Source organism: Ursus arctos, unplaced genomic scaffold (genome assembly GCF_023065955.2).
Source record: "Ursus arctos isolate Adak ecotype North America unplaced genomic scaffold, UrsArc2.0 scaffold_10, whole genome shotgun sequence".
Lineage (NCBI taxonomy): Eukaryota > Metazoa > Chordata > Mammalia > Carnivora > Ursidae > Ursus > Ursus arctos.
In genome coordinates, this window is record NW_026622764.1 from 738,522 (window position 1) to 758,864 (window position 20,343).

The 20,343-nt window shown below is 50.0% G+C and overlaps 1 protein-coding gene across 1 annotated transcript; it reads right to left on the reverse strand.

Annotated features, from left to right (window-relative positions):
* Nucleotides 1-249: 249 nt before the first annotated feature.
* Nucleotides 250-20,086, reverse strand: LAMP1 (lysosomal associated membrane protein 1). Its single transcript, XM_026488718.4, has 9 exons — nt 19,798-20,086; nt 13,354-13,475; nt 11,290-11,506; nt 11,020-11,178; nt 3,606-3,793; nt 2,846-2,971; nt 1,905-1,971; nt 1,666-1,836; nt 250-1,286 (listed from the first exon to the last, which is right to left on the reverse strand). The coding sequence occupies exons 1-9, from the start codon at nt 19,847-19,849 to the stop codon at nt 1,147-1,149; spliced, it is 1,242 nt and encodes a 413-aa protein (XP_026344503.1). The 5' UTR covers nt 19,850-20,086; the 3' UTR covers nt 250-1,146.
* Nucleotides 20,087-20,343: the final 257 nt, after the last annotated feature.

Here is a 20,343-nt window from a genome sequence, read left to right on the forward strand (position 1 = left end):
CAAAGGGGTGGGGCCACAGGGCTCCAAACAGTGCCCTGCAGGAGTCGCAGCACCCTCCTCACAGTGTGGGTGGGACACAACGCCCTGGCTATTCAATCACAATTCCTGTTTCTCCTTCAAGTTACCCAGCAGACCAGCAGCAACATCAGCTCTCCCAAAAGCTGGGGCACCGGCAGGCACCTGCCCTCCACCGTGCATCTTCATCCAGACCTCTCATGAGAGCAGACAGAAGGACGAGGTCCAGACAAAGAAAGAAAGAGACGTTTTATTAGCATTGTTACAGCAATGCGTGACATGAAGGGTCCTCGGTGCACAGCCACCCGAGCGCAAGTGGGTGGATCGGAGCGCGATACCCAGTATTTACACCAGCGCAGCACAGGCCACCCCTGGATCGGAGCGCGGTACCCAGTATTTACACCAGCGCAGCACAGGCCACCCCGGACCTCAAACAGAAGACTGAAAGTCACTTTACAAACAGGTAAATAAAAATAACACCCATTTATCTATTTTAAAAAAGTGCCAGCTCTTGAGTGGCAGAGCATGGAAAGACCAAAGGCCCTGACGCGTAGGAGCGCCCGTGCCTGAGGACTGAGCTGTGCCGCCGGGGGGCGGGAGGGCTGGGCCTGTCCTGGCTTCTAAAGCTTAATTTAAGCGTTCCGATTTTCATCTTCTGGAGTACTTCTGTTTTAAGATCTTCTTTCTCTACTAGTTTCTCAAGCACACCAGCCTAACACCTACCCAGCCCTCCTCAGTCCTAAGGTCAAAACCAGGGACCCTCCCTTGGCGAGGCTGAAATCTCAGTCAAGAATGAAGAGGCCAAACACCAGAATCTTAAAAAGCCAAATGACAGTGGAGCCAGTGCCCTCTTAGAAAAGCACTCTTACCCTCCCCCACCTTAAAGTTCTACTTTGGTAAATATTAACGTTGAACCATTAGCAAAATATTTAACCCAGTTAGCAAAATTAACACCGTCATTTCAAAGTTACTCTTGTGCATAGTAAATGTTGCAAGATGAACTTCACATTGGATAAAGCAGATTTGAAAATCAGTTTGCAAGAAAGTGTGCCTCCCTCAACACCAATCTAAGCTCAGGAAAATGAGCAGAGGCCCCGCGGCGGCTGCCGGTCTGTGCCTCTCGCGGCCGTGCTAGATAGTCTGGTAGCCGGCATGGCTCCTCTTCCTTCCGATGAGGTAGGCGATGAGCACGATGAGGACCAGACCCGCCAGGGCACCACCCACGGCGATGGGGATCAGCATGCTGTTCTCATCCAGCTGGCATTCCTCCACTGCGGAGACAGGGACGCACCGCGCTCACACCACCTGTCACGGTGTGACCTCACGGGCCTCTCCCTCCTCCCTACCCCTTCCCACAGCCTGGCCGGAGAATGGAACAGGACGGGCTCTAATTCTAATCGACTACCATCTGGACACATCACACCACACAGCAGCATTCCTATATCCTGCTTTCCAGGGGATGACACACACCGGTTCTTAAAATGACCTTTGTTCAAACGGTACCATGTGCTCACATCTGTAAGACGCCGGGCCTTTCGAAGGCAAGGTGATGCGGGAAGGGGAATTTGGTCTAAATGATTAAATACCCAAAGAGAACCACAGCCTGCAGACCCCATGCAGAGTCTGAATTCTGCCCTCGATGTTACTCACCAGACCCAAACTTGTCACCTTGCACCTGGAAAGCCTGGACCCACACTTTGAAGATGTTGACAGAAAAGGCCTCTGTGACCTGCACGCGCTCCTCAGCGTTACACTTGTACGAATTCCCGATGGTGGCCTGAAGTGCCCTCAGAGAGTTGTTGGCGGCCTTAAAGGTGGGGTCTGCAAAGGCAGGTGACAGTGAGTGCTCTGGGGCACCTGGACGGGCAGGTGGGTTGTGAGGGTCTTACCTCTGGCGTCGGGAAGAGTCATATTCAACTGTATTCCTTGCAGGAAATACCGGCTAGTACTTGTGTTCTGAAAGAAAAGAAGATAGCCCTTAACCACTTGCCAGATTCACAGGTTTACTGTCAAACCTGAAGGGTCAGCTGGTAATAAATCTGACTCCTGTATTTCTAGCTCCGGCATGAAGCTCTGGGGTACGCGGTCTGTAAAAGGCATCGCATAAATCTCGAGAACACGAATGCTGGTTAGTTCCTTCTAGACCTTTTTATAGAATCACACTCTGCTAAAAATGGGATTGAAGAAGCCATACTCTAAACAAGCAAGCTTTCCCCAGTGTTTGCTGAACTTCAGGAGTGTCAACTTTATCAGGAGAAGCCCAACCGTTCATCAGCTCATTTGCAGCGTGTACTGTAAACGCTCACGGACAGCACTTCCGTTCTTCCCCTAAGATTCTGCTAACTTCCCAGAGGGTTCATCCCAGATGGGTATAAGGAAGAGAAGACCCATGATCCAGAGACGCTGCCCCTCCAAGAGGGGGTGACAACAGCGTGTGAGGCGGGAGGCTGGGCTGAGCGCGCAGCTGGCCGTGGAAGGCGGCTTTGGGCAGGCCGCAGGCCCTCCCTCACATCTGCTGCATAAAGGACCGACCGAGGCGTTCCTTAGTGAAAACAGAATGGGGGGGGGGCGAGGGTCCAAAACACCCACAAAAAAAGGCAGCTTTTCTTTCTCTAAAGCAGACTCCGCCTTCCTCGCTAAGGCAGAGCTGTGAGTTTTGGCACCTTACTCTGATCTTCACCGCAGCCAGTGCACGCTGCCCTTGGCTCAGCCGCTGCCCCCGTGCAGGAGCACGTGAGGGCACGGGGAGAGCCACAGTGAGCGGCAGGCGGAGCCGCGAGGCAGCTCTGACACCAAAGCCCCCAGAGCACAAAGGAACATGGAGACTCACCATTCCAAACTGGAAAGCCAGGAGAGGGACGCTTTCGCTGCGGAGCTCCAGGGTCACCAGCTGGGGGCTGCAGCTCCCTCCAGCAGTGGTCTTGTTGGGGTTGATGCTGAACACTCCCGCCACGGTCTAAGTAAGAAAAGGAGACAAGTGACCGTTCCATTTCGTGCCCTGGGTTCTCTATACTCTGGGAAAAAACAAAAGTAATCTTAAAACAAGAACTTCAAGGCCACAATCATTTTAACCAAAACCAGAAAGAAAACATCCAAAGTTTACTCTAGCGCAGATTTCTGGGTTCCGAAACCATTTTTCCTGCTCCTCCTGGTTGCTATTTTCACAAGGGCGCACACTTGCCCCTCCACCCCATCTCCCCACAGCCACACGCTTCACACCCATCACAAGCATGGTCCCTGCACAGCCCCAAAGACTTGGTCACCAAGTAGGGAGAAATATTATTCCAAAGGAAAGGTATAAAAAACATTGGAGCGGTGAAGTTTAAAGCAAAAGTTAACGTTGTCTTAAGGGTCAATAAACTTGTCCTGCAGAGTGCCAAACAACATGCGTCTTTGGGGACCACCCGACGACTCCCCGATTCAGTTTCACAGAAAAGCAGCCCTGGTATGCAGACAGATGCCTACGGCTGTGTGCCGAGAGGCTGAGCACAGCACACGCACAACCATGTTCTCAGACTTGCGTGCAGAGCCATGACGTTCATGTACCAATACTCCAACCAAGAAAGAAGGGCTCTGGGGGCTGAGCCTACCGTGTTGTCCTTCTTCTTGTAGGTGATGTTCAGCTGCAGCCCCATGCTGGCCAGCAGGCAGGTCCCATTGGTGCCACTGACGTTGTACTTGTACACAGAGGGACTCTCCGGCGTTGGGGATGGCGAAGGGTGGGGGGGCGGCGGCGGCGCTGTTGTCGGGAAAGGCCCGTCTTGCTCACAGCGCGTCTCTGGACGGACAAGTGGGAAGAGAGACAAAGTCCTAGTTCCTCAGGCCACCCAGGCTATGGCACCCTCGCAGACTCTCAGCTAGCCGCACCCGCAGAACGTGATTTCGCAGTCTGCCCAAGGATGGCACGTGCCAACCCCACTCTGGAAGTACAGGACAGGCAGGCGCCGCTGTCCCACAGGGCCGTCCCCACTTCTGCCACCACTTCTGACTGGATGCTCTTCCAGCTCAGCCTCTGGGCACCCCTGCCCTCACAGATCTATCCCCTCTGCACGACAAACCTTCCTTCGTACTGTGAAGTTAAGAAAACCTTAACTGTCACCTGCCACTGGGACAGGCAGCCACACACCACTGCAAAGGGCAATAGTTCGAAACAACGTTCTCTGTGCAGCTGCATGCTAGGCATGGTGCCAGAGATCTCACAGGCTCCAAGGGGCAGACAGCCCCAGATACACATGCCAGGACAAAGCTAGTGTGGTCAGCATGGTGCCCGTGGGAGAGAAACCAGGAGGCCCTGAGAGGGATGAGCGTCAGGTGGGTCCCTGCGGCACAAGACCAGAGCTGAGACCAGGTACATGAGTTAGCCAGCGGTGGGTGACTTGGAGCAAGATGGGGGGAAGACACCCACAGGCAGGCACCCTCACGCAGGGAGAAGGCCCAGTAAGTGTGAGTGAAAACTGCCAGGAAGGAGACCACAATCCAGGAGTGAGGGAAGCTGGAGCAGGACAGGCCTTGGCGGAGGACACATGGTGCCCCCACAGGAGATCTGAGGAGTTTAAATGTGATTCAGACTCTCAAGAGTTTGATCCACTATGATTTACAACAAAAACCTATATTCAAAATCAAGGCAGACTGAATCAAAATCAAAGCTAAATGAACGTCCTCTCCAGGTGTAGCCAGGACCACTGCCTTCCGTGAAGATGACCGACATTCCTCAGCATTTCCAGGACACCGTCATCCCCAAACTCAGCTCTGTTTTACCACCCTGTTTCTTTGCATAATCAAGAATTTTAGAACAGTACTTCTACGATCTCCATCTAATTCCCACCCTGTCCCCATCTCTGCCCCGCTGAGCTGTGGGAGTGGGCCCACCACGTCCAGGGCCACGGCGCCCACCGGGAAGATGCTCAAACTTCCGACCACCTGATCACTTCTCACTCCGAGCTCAAAGGAAGCTTGGCCCCTTCCTTCCCCACATCCCATCTGCCTGGGTGGGGGGGTCGAGCCGGGAGCTGGGGAGAGACGGGAAAGTTCACCCTGTAGGACTTCGACACAGAAGGGATTCCACACACTCTGCAAAGTTCACTCATGCAGTGTGCCTTCACACAATACAATCCTGTGTAATCCAGTGCCTTTCTAGACAGAAGATAAAGATGGGAAGTGCATGATGGAGTGGGTGTAACCTGGGCTCACGGTGGCAGGGCAAATGCTGCCAGGGACGTCCCCCTCAGGGTGTGCTAGCCACACCACCCGCCTCTCCCCCGGAGCTAAGCTGCAGGCTGAGGTTATAGCTGAGCTGTTAAGAACAGCCTCATCATTACTTTACAAATTGTTACACAACATGACATAATTAAATGTGCAAAACAAGAACAGGTGGCCTCCAAATCCTGGCCTAGATGAGCACACCGCACGCACAGGGGAGACTAACCTACACGCATTTGACCAGCACTTTTACACACGAGCCACTGTTTTCATAAAGCGGGCTGCAGAATGTCAGCCTGGGAGCACGGACAATGTACCGTCAAGACAGCGGAAATCTGCATGGACGAAGCTCCCTCCTCCTTCTAGCTGCAAATGCAAAGTCCGCACTCTGAACAGCCCGTCTCAAAGCAGAAACGACAGTCCTGCTTGCAGAGTGCTCAGTCCACGATGAGGAAATCACAGTGTGTGTGCTAAGTGCTACCTGCACTTGAAGAGGCCTCTGGGAAGACCAGAGGCCCCAGGAAATGCAGGCTGTGCCTCCTTCCACGATTCCTCTTCGCATGATTTTCAAAAGCTTCAGTGCCCTGGAGGCCTCAAATGATCTGCCAGCAGCCAACTTCCAGGGAAGCCTGTGTGCTACAGTCAGAAAGAGTCTCCCACGGAGAGAGATACTTTGGCATCAGCCCCTCACCATGAGCCACCTGGGAATCACTCCTAAGGGAGAAATGCTGCCAAACTGGGTGGGACTGGGTGGAACGTGAACTTGGGGTGAACCATACTCAGGAGTTCCTGTTCTGAACTAACAGGCACAGAAGCATCCACAAGTGCCCACGTGCCACATCTTAAAGCTGCAAAGATAAACAAACACGAACCCTCTGCTGGGCCTGGGGCAGGAAATGCTGTCCCCACAGACGCAGAGTGGGACATGCTCCCCCGCTCCGCCTCAGCCTCCAGGCAGAGCTATCCCCAGACCACTCCAGAATGAGGACCCCCTGCCCTCCTTTACAGACCTCTGGGAAAGAAGACACCGCTGCTTTCCTCAGTGCTCACTCTCACCAACAAAACCGACAGGACGGTTCGGCAGCCCTGGCCTGTGCTTGATTCCTTTTAAATTAAAATCTGTAAGTACCTGAGGTTTCTCAGACAGGACAGTGCACGTGGAGAGGCAGAGTGACCAAGGCTCTCTGGTCCAGGCTCCCAATGACACTGCAGATGAGTGAGGCCACAGAAGCCTGCCCCAACACCGACAGTTCATCAAATAAAAACTTTGGTTTTTCAACAATTGTTGGAGAGGATGTGGAGAAAGGGGATCCCTCCTACATTGTTGGTGGGAATGCAAGTTGGTACAGCCACTCTGGAAAACAGTGTGGAGGTCCCTTAAAAAGTTAAAAATTGAGCTACCCTATGATCCAGCCATTGCACTACTGGGTGTTTACCCCAAAGATACAGACGTAGTGAAGAGAAGGGCCATATGCACCCCAATGTTCATAGCAGCAATGTCCACAATAGCTAAATCATGGAAGGAGCCGAGATGCCCTGCAACAGATGACTGGATTAAGAAGTTGTGGTCCATATATACAATGGAATATTACTCAGCTATCAGAAAGAACGAGTTCTCAACATTTGCTACAACATGGACGGCACTGGAGGAGATAATGCTTAGTGAAATAAGTCAAACAGAGAAAGACAACTATCATATGATTTCTCTCATCTATGGAACATAAGAACTAGAATGATCAGTAGGGGAAGAAAGGGATAAAGAAAGGGGGGGTAATCAGAAGGGGGAATGAAACATGAGAGACTATGGACTATGAGAAACAAACTGAGGGATACAGAGGGGAGGGGGGTGGGGGAATGGGATAGACCGGTGATGGGTAGTAAGGAGGGCACGTATTGCATGGTGCACTGGGTGTTATACGCAACTAATGAATCATCGAGCCTTACATCGAAAACCGGGGATGTACTGTATGGTGACTAACATAATATAATAAAAAATCATTATTAAAAAAATAATAATAAATAAAATGAACAGAAGTAAAAAAAAACTTTGGTTTTTATGACCAAAAATTTACTAATTTTTGGATATATCTTCATGTAACAATTCTTCATTAAGAATCCCTGAGTAGATGGGGTGCCTGGGTGGCTCAGCCATTAAGCGTCTGCCTTTGGCTCAGGTCATGATCCTGGGGTCCTGGGATCAAGCCCCACATTGGGCTCCCTGCTCGACGGGAAGCCTGCTTCTCCCTCTCCCATTTCCCCTGCTTGTGTTCCCTCTCTTGCTATGTCTCTGTCAAATAAATAAAATCTTTAATTAAAAAAAAAAAATCCACAAGTAGAACTACGAGAATGTAAAACATACTTAACATACTTGAGATGAACTCTTTGCCCTGAAAAAGCTTATGATTTAGGTAACAGACTTCCCCCGCCCCCAAAAGGCCTGTGCCTAAGAACCAAAGAAATGAAACTGGCACAAGAGGAGATAAACAAATGGCTCAACTTTACAGAAGTCAAATATTTCTAAAAGCGATTTATGCTGTCGTGGTACACGTGGTCAGTTACATCACTCTCCTGCTTGCAGGGAAAACACACCAGGTCCTTTGATTGCAAACCACAGTCAGAAACAGCAGCACAGACAAAAAGCGGTGTGACAGGTGCTAGCTAGCCAGAGGGCTCACCAAAGATCAGACCGCAAGCTCACAGGGAGGTGAGGAGCAGTGGAAGATGCTAGCAGCTGAGCTCCAACACGGCTCAGGTCATGTCATCAAGTACAGCTGACCCCAAAAAGTCGAAAATCCACATAGCTTCTGACTCCCCCGAAAACTTAATCATAAAAGCCTACTGTTGACCAGAAGCCTTATCAATAGCACACTCAATTAACACACATTTTGTATGTTATAGACATTGCATACTGTATTCTTCCAACGAAGGTAGAGAAAAAAAATTCCTGAGAATACATTTACAGTACTGAACTGCGTTTACTGACACACGTCCACATGTAAGTGGACCCACACAGCTCACACCTGTGCTCTTCAAGGTCCGCTGCAGTAATTTCTGGGAGGACTGCGGCCCCCACCCATACAGCAGACACCCATTCTGGAGCTCCTCCCTGCTGCCCAAACGGCTGCTCTGAGAACTCCCCCAGTCACTAGGCCTGGACCCAGGCCGCCAGAGGACCACCTCCCGGGAAACAAAGGAGACATCATGGGGTAGTGTGTGTGGCAGGGGAAGGGGGAGCCCCTGGAGCTCGGGGCACAGATTTGTTGTTTGCGGATTTCATTTCTTAGCAAGCCAGCTTCTTAAAGACCGATCAGGGTGACTATAGAGGATGTGACTTGATAGTGACAGGAACCCAAAAGCGCTATGGGGACTCCTTCCGGTCCAATGAAGAGTATGCAGGCATGCCAAGATCTCACCAAGCCCTCCAGCCTGTCACAGGGGCATGCCAACTTACAGAGGACATTCTGTGCAATTCTGGGATGCCTCTAACCCTCCTCTTCCCAGCAGACTCACTGAGAGAGTGCACTAGTGTCTTTAAAAGGAAGCAAGTTTCCTTTCCAAAACACGGACACATCAGCAGAGACAGATTTAACATAAAATGAAAGAAAGCTCTGATGAACCGTGGGACACAAGGGGAGGTGGGGAGTGAGGCTGAGCTTAGTGACCAAGTTTCTGATCAACACCTCACAGAATACAGCAGGTAGCTGCCCACCCCCAGGTAATCCTCTGTAGGATGGGAGCAGGCGTAAGAGGGGGCCAGCGGCTGGGACACAGGCGTGGGGAGGGAACGCCTCTGTGAGGCAGCTTTTCCACCTAGAATCACATGCATACATCCTCCACTGGTAGTAACATGCAGGATGCCGACAGTGAGGGCTTGTGTGCGCATGGGGACAGGGCTATGTGGGAACCCTGTGCTCTCTGTTTAACCGTGAACCTAAAACTGCTCTCAAGGATAAAATCTACTTAAAAAACAAAATAATTAACCTTAAAAGAAATTAGCCTCTCCACATTGTCACATGTGATTTTAGACCAGAAGCTGGAGTCCTGTCCTGGGCTCCAGTGCCCTCAGGAACCCCAGCAGCTGGGCACCCCGAACAGGGGAGGCCAGGTCATCTCTGCCTGCAGTCAGCAGCTTTCCAAGCAGAAGAAAACAGGTTGCATAGGTGAGGAGCTCTACTCCATGACTGCCTGAGGCCCAGGTAGTAGTGAGGTCACTCAACAGAGCCAGCAAAGCAGGATGCTCTCATTTCCCAAGGCTTCTGGCAGTTCTTTCTTTTCCCTTCTCCTCAAGGCTGAAGGGAGGACACTGCTGGAACGAAACCCAGTCCCCTGGAGATCTGAGACGGTGAGCATCAGCTCGAGGCATTTTGCATGCTTCTAACCCCTGCGCAGTCAGTCACTCTTCGGCCTAAGCAGGTGTGTGTTAGCGTGCACACTTGGGCCTGCTGACGGACATACACACACGCAGCTCCCCAGACAAGGGGGGTGCAGACAGGGCCCGTCCAGCCGTTCTCCTTGAGAGCTGCTCCAGCTCACACAGACCTGCCTTTATGCCCTGTACACTTGCTGCTGGACGTGTTTTTCCCAGTCACAGACAGCAAACATTTTAGACTCTGTGGCTGTCTGGTGTCTGTGCTGGCCTGGTTCTGCCACAGGAGTGTGAAAGCAGCCACAGAAACAGGTGTGTGAAGGAACATGGCTGTGTGCCAAGGAAACTCTAGTTACAGGCACTGAAACTTGACTTTCATGTCATTTTCATGTGCTGTGAAATGTTCTTTTGATCTTTCTTAACCTTAAATTGATAAGCACAACATCCATTTTCAGCTTACTGGCCATACAGAAACTGGAGGTGGGCTGGATGGCACCTGCAGGCCAGGTTCTGGCCCTGCTCAGAGCACGCATGCCGCTCAGGAGGGCTGCACCCAACCACATGAAGCGCTAACTGGTCCATTGTGCCCCTGAGCACCAGGGACTTATGGAAATCAGTTACACGCCGGCAGGCACCTCTGAGGATCCAGCCACACCGCTGGGGACATGGCAAACTGAAGGCTCCCAAGAGCGCGGCTAACCACTGAGAAGGAGGGACGACTTCCTCACCCTTCAGGAAGAGGACAGCGATCTGGGAGCTGACTGGTAGGACTGAGGAAGAGAGCTTTCTTCAGTCATAGTTGAATGACAACACTCTTTACTACCAACTCTGAGCCGGGCCCTGAGATCAGCACTTTGCATAAATTTCCTTTTTAACCTTAGGATCTGCTAACACAGGCTATTATTCTTACTTCACAAGAGAAGGAAACAAGAGGCTGACCACCTTACCCAAGACACAGAGCTAGGAGGGGCCTGGAGCCTTGTGTCGTTGGGACCCAGAGCCCATCAGTGGAGCTGGGTGGGCAGGTGCCTCCCTGGTGGGTCATCCGCCCAAGCCCCCCCCCCCCCCCCAAAAGGCTCTCAAGCTCCTTCCACCATCTGCCCCTTGGCCTACCAAGCTGGACAGAGATTAAGCCTAGATCTTGGTGAAAAGACATCTGGCTTGAACTGGAAGAGACCCTGCGACCCTGACCTCATCAGTTCCCCAACAAGGGATGCAACCGCTTTGCCCTTTTAAATCAGTTAATTGTCCAGCATCACCTAAAGAGATCACCTTCTGTAGAGAAAAATGTTTGGTGAGCAATTCTAAGTGCGAGCTGCCAGCTCAGTCCCTGGCTGCACGCATCCTCACATACACATCTTCCTCAGGCATGGGCTCAAAGCCATGTCTGCATGCACTGGAGTCGGGCCTGGGCACCCAGATCAAAGGCAGTGTCCTACCTTCCTTGCTGAAGCTACTGTTGGCAAGGTACGCCTGGATGGTGGCATCACGGAGCGTGACAGTGACGTTGCGCATGTGAATCTGGTTGTTACTCACACATCTGTATTTTTTATTTATGTCTGCCCTGATGTCAGTTGCAGATTCCACAGTCTTGATATCTGTATTAAAAAAAAACCCAACTTTTAACTACTTGAAGTACTTAGTTAAACTTTTAGATGCTCTCCAACCCAATTTTCTTAACTTTATAACCGGTCAGTTTTGGTTCTTACCCTTGGAGCTTGCATTGGGGAAAATCTGTGTGTCAGACAAGTTGTAAATAAAACTCATCAGCCGAACACTGTAACGTGTTGCATTTCTTGTGAAATTGAGGGTCAGCTCATGTCCTCTTCCAAAAGCAATGACAAGAATGGGGTCAGAAGCTCCCTCTTTACCACAAGAGCTGCTATTTAACACTGCTGCATTGGACGGCAGGTCGAAGGTTACATTCTAGAACAAAGGATGACAGACCCAGTCAGAATGCAAGTCACGAAATGGATTCAGATGCGCCGAAGGAAGACATTCAGGAAGTCGGACCTCAGCTCCTTCCTAGATGCCACCGTTAGCGTATTCATTTTTATCATTAATAAAATCACAAACGAAGTCAGTATTACATGTCGGTACAGACTGAAAAACAAGTAAGACAAAGCTGACAATTATTCAAATAATTAAATGTTCTTTGTTAACATAATTTTAATTGATAGCAGAATTAAAACTAAAATGATTTTGGTAAACTGAAGTAATTCTTACCAGGCTTCAAGTGAGCTGTGTATTTACATCTGAAAAAGTAACTAGTACTACTTTGCTATAAAAATGTTTAAGAAATATGTCTCTTTATGGGACAGATGACAGCTACACGTGCAGGGAGCACAGCATAATGGACACACTTGTCAAATCACTAAGGTGTACACCTGAAACTAACACACTGTGTGTCACTTGTACTTAAAAAAAAGTCGTCTCTTTAAACAAAGAAAAGAGAGTGTGGGGCGCCTGGGTAGCGCAGTCGTTGGGCACCTGCCTTCGGCTCAGGGAGTGATCCCGGCGTTCCGGGATCGAGCCCCACATCGGGCTCCTCGGCTGGGAGCCTGCTTCTTCCTCTCCCACTCCCCCTGCTGTGTTCCCTCTCTCGCTGGCTGTCTCTCTGTCACATAAATAAATGAAATCTTAAAAAAAAAAAAAAAGAGAGTGTTTGCTGCAGAAGTATTTGAGCGGAGCACTACAGGCAAACCGAGCCACTACAAAGCCACCTAGAGACCCCAAAGGAACTGGACTGGCTAACCAAACCGCAGTGATGCTGCCCACTAATGCTGCTCCCAAGGAATGACAGAACCCCACGAGGTGACAGAGATACGGTGATAAAAAGTAAGGTACACAGCAGCACGCAGGTGATCCCATTTGTGGACATAATATATATCAAAATGACGTTAAAAAAATCCAAACACAAAAAATGTAAAGTAGCAACGACCACAAAAGGTGTCTGGACTGGTCTCTGTAACTTGAGACGCTTCTGCGGGACAGAACCTGCCCAGCCTCTTCCGTCTTGGGTGCCCAAGCACGTTTACGTGGAGACCAGCACACCGAGCTGGTGAGGCCTGAGCACCTGGCACAAAGTCCCGAGTGCTCCGAAGAAGAGCTGTCCTTCCCACCAACGGCAGGCCCCACTACTGCCCCCGAGTGGTAGTAAGATGATCCGATGCTGTCAACATGGCGAGGGGCAGGAAAAATGGTGGTTTCAACAAAGAACTGAAAACATGCGGTTTAGAGATACATTTAAGAGTCAACATTAAATAGAAGTGAAACGTCCACCAACAGGTAATTAACAAAGAAAGAAATACAAATGCAGCTTATTTGTTAGAAATCTACAAATGCAAAAAGCGTCTTTTATCCTGCAGAAGTACAAGCTGTTTTAAGAGGACAACTGAGGGGCATCTTAGAGGAGCACAGAGCTTGCAGACGGCTGGGCAAACAGCAGACACAGCTGTGCCCTGTGCCTGAAAGAGTATGTGAGACCACCAGGGTCCCAGGACAGGCTCTAACACATCAGGCTGGTCAGCACTGTGACCACAGAAGGGAACCGTGCACGAGTCTGGGACAAGGCTCCTACTGGACAGTGAGAGCAGATGACAGGATGGTTTACATGTCACGACTGCAGCTTCAGGGTACACAGGAGCACACAGGAGTCCCCAGCAGGGCACATGCATATGCCAACTGTTACAGTGAGGTCCTTTTCCAAACACTTATTTAAAATAATAATTTAAAAAACCCACCCACTGCATGAAGGACCCGGTGTTTCCTACCTTAGGCCCGCTTCTGGTGTCATAACTGGCTGTGAAGGCAGCGGAGAAGTTGGCCATGATGCAAGCTGTCCCGTTGGCATCCTTCACCACAAATATCGCTGCTGCGCCGTGTATGAGGCCTGCTAACTCCAGGAAAGACAGAAATATCCAAACACAGTTTTGAAAATACAACTGGGTGCTTCTGTTGCCTCTAGCCGTGGAAATAATGGGCTTTATTAGGATATACCACTGTGCTTCTTAAAAAAACGAGATACTTGGATTACCCAGGCTGGGTTCAGCTGGGTCTTCTGTCCTGTCCCTCCCAGATACAAGTCTGGAAATGTTAACTCTAAACTCATCGATCAGTCTGCCAACCTGGTCGACAGCTCTTTAATGCTCGATGTCAGGATACTGCTGGGGAGGTCGCCTGTCAACTTCCAGGTCACCCTGGGCACACACTGCTCCACGCTCAGTCCTCAGAGGGCCTCTGGAAGATGTGCTAGGGCCCTGGAGGCACAACTCAACCTAAATACTGACCTTCTGCAGAAGCCCATGGGAGAATGGGTGCTACCTTTCGCTATGGTCCTAAACTACGATTTAAAATCAGATCTCGTTACCTCTTGTGGGCTGCTGGCATGGCAGGAAAAGCCATGGACTTACAGATCTGAGATTGAGAAGGCTTCTCAAAAAACAGCGATTCGACTGAACCTGGACTTGGCTGTGTGACGTTAGGACATCAGTCGACATGTTCAGGAAGGGCTGCCATATCCCAAAAGGGAGGGACAGAATGAAACCTTCACACGTTCCTCCACCTTGGCAGCGATGGTGGCTGTTTCTCCCTTAAATTCTCAGGGTCAGTGCAATGTCTGGCTTTGCGACATACCACAGCCTTGAGCAGGTTAGCAGCAAATGTAATCTGACCACTGTTGTAGAGCAGTAGGTAATTCTTCCAAGCCACGCGGGTTAGTACACTCCTCTCTTATACATAGGCAAAAATAGGTGTTTCCACTAGTTCGAAAGCCAAACAGCTGTCAGCCAGCACCAGGTACCATATGGTTCAGAACTGACATGCCCTCCCCTCCTTGCTGCTGCCAGTCCCTGCATGCCCTCTAACCGTGCCCTCACCACTCCAAGGGTCAATGTGACACAGGCACATTGTGAAGGCATATGCTCAGTAGACACTCAATTAACTTTTCATTCTAAAATCTCTGTCCCTAGCAAAGTAAATGATTCCAACAAACAACTCATTTTACCCTTGGAACTTTCACAAAATAAAATTTTTAAAGCCAACTGCTATTCAAGCACAAAGCAAAAAGTAGCCAGAAACCCTACATACCCTCCCATAAGCTTCTGGTACATGAAATACCAAAATCTACATTCACAAGAAGCTGCTGCATGAGAATGAAGCAAACTGGGCAAATAAGAAAGCTGTGTAGTTTCTGTTTTGCTTTGCAAAATTTTAACCTACATTCCAGAGAACTCAGGCAAGACTACACTAAAGGAAACTCTGATAAATGAATTTCCATTGTAAAACCTAAAGAAAATTCCACAGCTCATTTCTGACTCAGTAAAGATTTTAGAAAAACAGACAAATCATCCTCATGCCTTCAGAGAGGGACGGGTTAAGTGTACCAGTGGTCCAGAGAGACACCAGCAAGGCAAAAGCACGTTCACCAGGCAGGAGCATGTGTGTTAAAGCATGGGCACTGAAGCCAGAGAGACACTGGACACTGACCCAGGTCGTGTGTACACGGGCTACTCCCTGCCCTGGTCAAAGGCTCTCTCGGGCCTGAGACGCCCTCACATGGCTGTGGCCCTAGCCTGGCTGCTGCACAGTCATATGTGAGTGCGCATGCCATGCACTCAGCAGGACGCTGCCCTCATGGGATCATGCACGTATCACTTTTTACCAAGCTGCACTTCCATAAATGAGTTCCCTAAATCATTAAAACACTTTCTACTGACTCAAAGCACTTCATTAGGAAATATTTCACATTAAATAAGTTTTCAAACACAGCATTTTTTTCACTTAGTAAATATGCTGAGGGTACGAGGCTTCAAAGTAACACGAAGAAGTAGTACAAAAACAAGTTTAAAGTAAATTTTACCAGCACTAGATACCCACAATTATTTTGGAGAGATCCAGAAATTTTCAATTGTTCAAATAAGAAACTTAGCCCCAGAAGCCAAATTTTGGTCAAGAAAAAGAGGTCTACGAGAGCATTAGAACATAAAATTATAAGAGAAGCGTGTGTATGCTAATGGCCAGAAGTTTTTTGTTTTTTTTTTAAGATTTTAAAAAATGTATTCATTTGAAAAAGAGAGTGAGAGGGTGTGTGCGTGTGAGTGTGCAAGCAGGAATAGGGCGAGGGGCAGAGGGAGAGGGAGAAGCAGACTCCCTGCTGAGCAGGGAGCCAGACGTGGGACTTGATCCCAGGACCCTGGGATGACAACCTGAGCCAAAGGCAGACGCTTCACTGAAACTGAGCCACCCAGCTGCCCCTAAAGGTCTTAAGTTTTTTTTTTTTTTTTTTCTTAAATCTGTAACAGTGATAGCCGCTTAAGAAGAAAAAAACTCTTCTTAAATTAAAATGTTGCAATGATTTGAGGAGTGGGTGTCCTTCTTCAAAGCTAGGTCCCTGGCCTGCTGGCAATGGCTAACCTCAAGCAGTCCTTCCCACAGGCATGAACTTGATCATTTCTCCAGGAATCATACAAAGGAGTAACTTTGGCTTATTCCTTCAAAGTACTCCCACTGGTAAAAATTCCATTCTCTAAAATAAACAGAGCTGTGAGAAGCATGACTATGACAGACTCCTCCATCACTTACCAGTTGTGTGACCTTGGGCCAGTAGCAATCGCTGCCTCCAGTTTATGCGCCTGTGAACTAGAACAAGCGTGCTGACCCCTCGGGGTTATCAGAGTATCAAATGAGCTAGTGTACACAGAGCACTCAGCACAGGACATTAGCACTGGCTTTAGTGCTCACTGACGTTATTTAAATAAAACTGTTCAGACCTCTGCTACCAAGTTCATCACTGAACCCTCAGTACCTGACACAAGCACTTGCTATGTGCTTTATTTAACAAGCACTTGCTATGTGCCAGGCCCTGCTCCAAGCATTCTGCAGTTAATTATCATGACAACCTTAACAGGTAAATGCTATTATGATTCCCTTGTACAGCTGTGGAGACTAAGAGACAGGGACATTAACCTGCTCAAGGTCACATAGCTAGTGAGTGGTGCTGAGCAACCTGGAACTGGTGCCACATCTGAACTGTGCTTTCTCTCCAACACTTGCCAAGTGAGCAAGTAAGTTTCAAATTATGAAACACTCATTTTTGAAATGAAGAGACTGCCATCCAAAGGAACACGTCAATAAATTTCTACATTAAAATTTTTATAAGAGGGGCGCCTGGGTGGCTCAGTCAGTTAGGCATCTGACTTTGGCTCAGGTCATGATTCCAGGGTCCTGGGATCCAGTCCTGCACTGGGCTCCCTGCTGGGCAGGGAGTCTGCTTCTCCCGCTCCCTCTGCCCCTACCCCCTGCTCATGCACGATCTCTCAAATAAATAAAATCTTCAAAAAAAATTTTTTAAAGAAATACTTCCTAGTTTGTCTTGGATTGATGCTTCTAAATCTAATATTTTTCTTCTTAATCATTAATACATAATCATCTACAAAGATTTAAAGGAAAAAAGAAAAAAAGACCAAGGTTCCATCCCTCACAGGGAATCACAACCCACAGAGGCAGGGCCCAAGTGTGGACACTTCTGAAGACCTGACGTATGCACATCTGGTAGGGACTGCTGCTGTAAAACCGGGCGTCTATGCGTATATACGGAACACTTACTATGTGTGAGACACAAGATGGGCGGCTGTAAGATGAGGAAGGGAGACCTGTGTGTAATCACAGCACAACTGAAATGATGTTCTAGGAAAAGCTCATACTACATATGCATGTAGTCAAGTTCCGTGGATGCAGAGAGAAGGGAGCGTCTAACGATAGATTCGAAACCACGGTCCTCAAATATAGTTAAGAATTTGGTCACCAACCCAAGTAACTGACAAAAGACCCACAATCAAAAATAATATTAATTAGGGGCGCCTGGGTGGCTCAGTCAGTTAAGTCTGACTTTGGCTCAGGTCATGATCTCAGGGTCCCGGGATCGAGTCCCATGTGGGGCTCCCTGCTCAGTAGGGAGTCTGCTTCTCCCTCTGCCTCTGGCCCTCCCCGCCGCTTGTGTTCTCTCTCTCTCTCTCTCTCAAGTGAATAAAATCTTTAAAAAAAGAGTATTTTTTTTTTTAAAGATTTTATTTGTTTATGTGACAGAGAGACAGCCAGCGAGAGAGGGAACACAAGCAGGGGGAGTGGGAGAGGAAGAAGCAGACTCCCAGCGGAGGAGTCCGACGTGGGACTCGATCCCGGAACGCCGGGATCACGCCCTGAGCCGAAGGCAGACGCCTTAACGACTGCGCGACCCAGGCGCCCCCCAAAAAAGAGTATTAATTAGAAAACTTTTCAAACTTCCTAAGTGACAGTTCTTCATTTGGAAAGGGGAAGGAAGTCATCTAGTTGACACCAGTGGTTTAAAGAGTCACATTACGCAATGTCACCTAATCCCAAGTGTCGGACGCTTTCAGTTCACCCTCGCCTTTGCTTTCTACCAAGTATTCAAACACAAATGAAGCTTTAAGAATTATCTAATTATAAATGCAGGAAGAATTCATAGTTTTGAAGCTTGAAATATTTTTTAGAAAAGATGCTTTTTGGTAAAATTATTCATCAAAATAAACATTTTAAAAAGACCCAAATCCAGGGGCGCCTGGGTGGCACAACAGTTAAGCGTCTGCCTTCAGCTCAGGGCGTGATCCCGGCGTTGTGGGATCGAGCCCCACATCGGGCTCCTCTGCTGTGAGCCTGCTTCTTCCTCTCCCACTTCCCCTGCCTGTGTTCCCTCTCTCACTGGCTGTCTCTATCTCTGTTGAATAAATAAATAAAATCTTTAAAAAAATAAATAAATAAATAAAAAATAAAAAGACCCAAATCCAAATGAATGTACCTTTTCTAAAAGTTGGATTTCAACTGAATATAAAACCTAAAAAGACGCAATGGAATAAGCATTAGAAAGCTTAGGCCACGGACAGTACTCCCGGCTACCATGATGCAGGGAATGAAGGCTATCTCTTCATTTTCAAGGTGAGTTTTAAAACATAAAATATGAATATTCTAATGCTTGTGAAGTCTTCTAATAAGGAGCAGTGCTACCGTTCTGACCTGACAGAACTTGTTCCAGCAACTTCTCCTGTAAGTAATTACACCTGCCAGGGAAGGGCAAAGCTCCGGGTCTGCTGCTGGAATATGGTCATCCCTGTGGCTATTCATACAGCTCAAAGAACTCATTTTACACAATAGGCAAAACAAAACGTGGAACTAAAATCCATCCAGTCTCAATAACAGAATTGTAGAGTTTAGAGGCAGAGATGGAGAATTCGTGGGCAGGTAGGTACCGTAATGTGTATCCACATCCACGTCACTCATGGGAGCTCCCACGAGTTGTCTTCTGTATCACATTTCAGACTCTGCCTTTTAGATAATCTTCCCGTATTCACTGGGAGGGGGCTCACAAAAGGTGCCACAGACAGGTTCATCAAGGGCATCTAAACAGACTTGAAATCAAATCACGCAGTGACTCCCCTTTAAGACACAGCACATATTCTTCTTACCGAGACAAGAAGGTAAGAACATAATCCCTCACTCAGCAACACACTGAGCACCCCCGGCTGCTTCCGAGGTCTCTACTGACGGAGTCCCACGTTTTGACTCCGGAACCAGCGCCCACGGAACAGTGGCAGCGCTCTTTACGACCCCTCACTAGAAATGAACGCTGCCATTGTGAGGCCGAGGCCCCGTCCTGCCACCCCTCATTTTACCACCGTGCTTTCCCTGAACATGGAGGGACAACTTTAAGCTCACAGTCACACAAGCACACGCCGGGAAGCGCTCCGAGCCCGACCAGAGGGGGAAGGAGCTCACAGCACAAAAGACTAATTCTAAAAGGCGGGGATCACCGCGCCGCCCTACTCTCCTCTCGGTGAGACCCGTGTCACCGGGGAGGGCAGAGGGACCACGCAGGTCCTGCCGCCTCGGCTGCACTGCTTCACGTGTCCCGCGTGGATAAACCACAGCCGTCCCGAAACCAACAAACCACTTATTTTCCAACTTAACACCCAGAACACGAGTTCAGTGACCCGACAGCGGAACTGGCCCTCAGATGACATCTCGACCCAACTCCTCAGGCAGCGGCCAGAGGGCTCCGCGCCAGACCTCGGGCGCCGACCTCCGCCGGGGCGAAGACGACTCGCGGGCCCGCCGCCCCCCTCCCCGGGCCCCTCATGTCGTCGGCCTCCCCACCCCCGGCCCACCCCAGCACGCCCGGGAACTCCCGCCCCGCAGCCCCTCACCGAGCAGCAGCAGGAGCAGAGACCGCCGCCGAGCGCCGCCGAGGGCCGCCATGGGCGCGAGGGCTGCCGAGGCCGGAGCGGGAACCGAGGGGGTCGGGGGCGGTTGGGACGCGGGCGGGCGCCAGAGGCAGGCGGGCGGGCCGGGGGGCGACGTGAGGGCGAGGGTCCCGCAGTCCAGAGGCCCGGCAGCTGCGGCGCCCTCGGCAGGTAAGAGACCCTTCGGCCGGCGGCGCCCGTCACGTGAGGCCGCGCCGCGCCCGCGTTATCACGTGACCCCGCAGATCTCGCGAGAGCACGAGGACAAGACGTCTTCGTCCCGGCTAGCGCCCGCCTCGCACGTGACCCACAGGCACGTGACTACAGACACGTGACCGAGGCTCCACGTGACCCCTGCGCCGGCTCCCCAGCCGGGGAGGGGCCTGGCGGCTTGAAGCGAAAAGTGGATGCAGCCGGCGCACGGGGAGGAGGGTTCCACAGCGCCCTTTCCGGCGTCAGCCGAAGGAGGAGACGGGTGTGCCCCGAATGGCGGCTCTCTGCTCAGGCCCG

Bases quoted from the DNA above. Each gene is read 5' to 3' on its own strand.
- LAMP1 (XM_026488718.4), bottom strand. From the start codon at position 19,849: ATGGCGGCCCTCGGCGGCGCTCGGCGGCGGTCTCTGCTCCTGCTGCTG. The intron at 13,476-19,797 runs GTGAGGGGCTGC...TCCTGGAGTTAG, and splicing joins TCTGCTCCTGCTGCTGCTCG to CAGGCCTCATACACGGCGCA. The intron at 3,794-11,019 runs GTAGGACACTGC...TTGTCCGTCCAG, and splicing joins CAGTAGCTTCAGCAAGGAAG to AGACGCGCTGTGAGCAAGAC.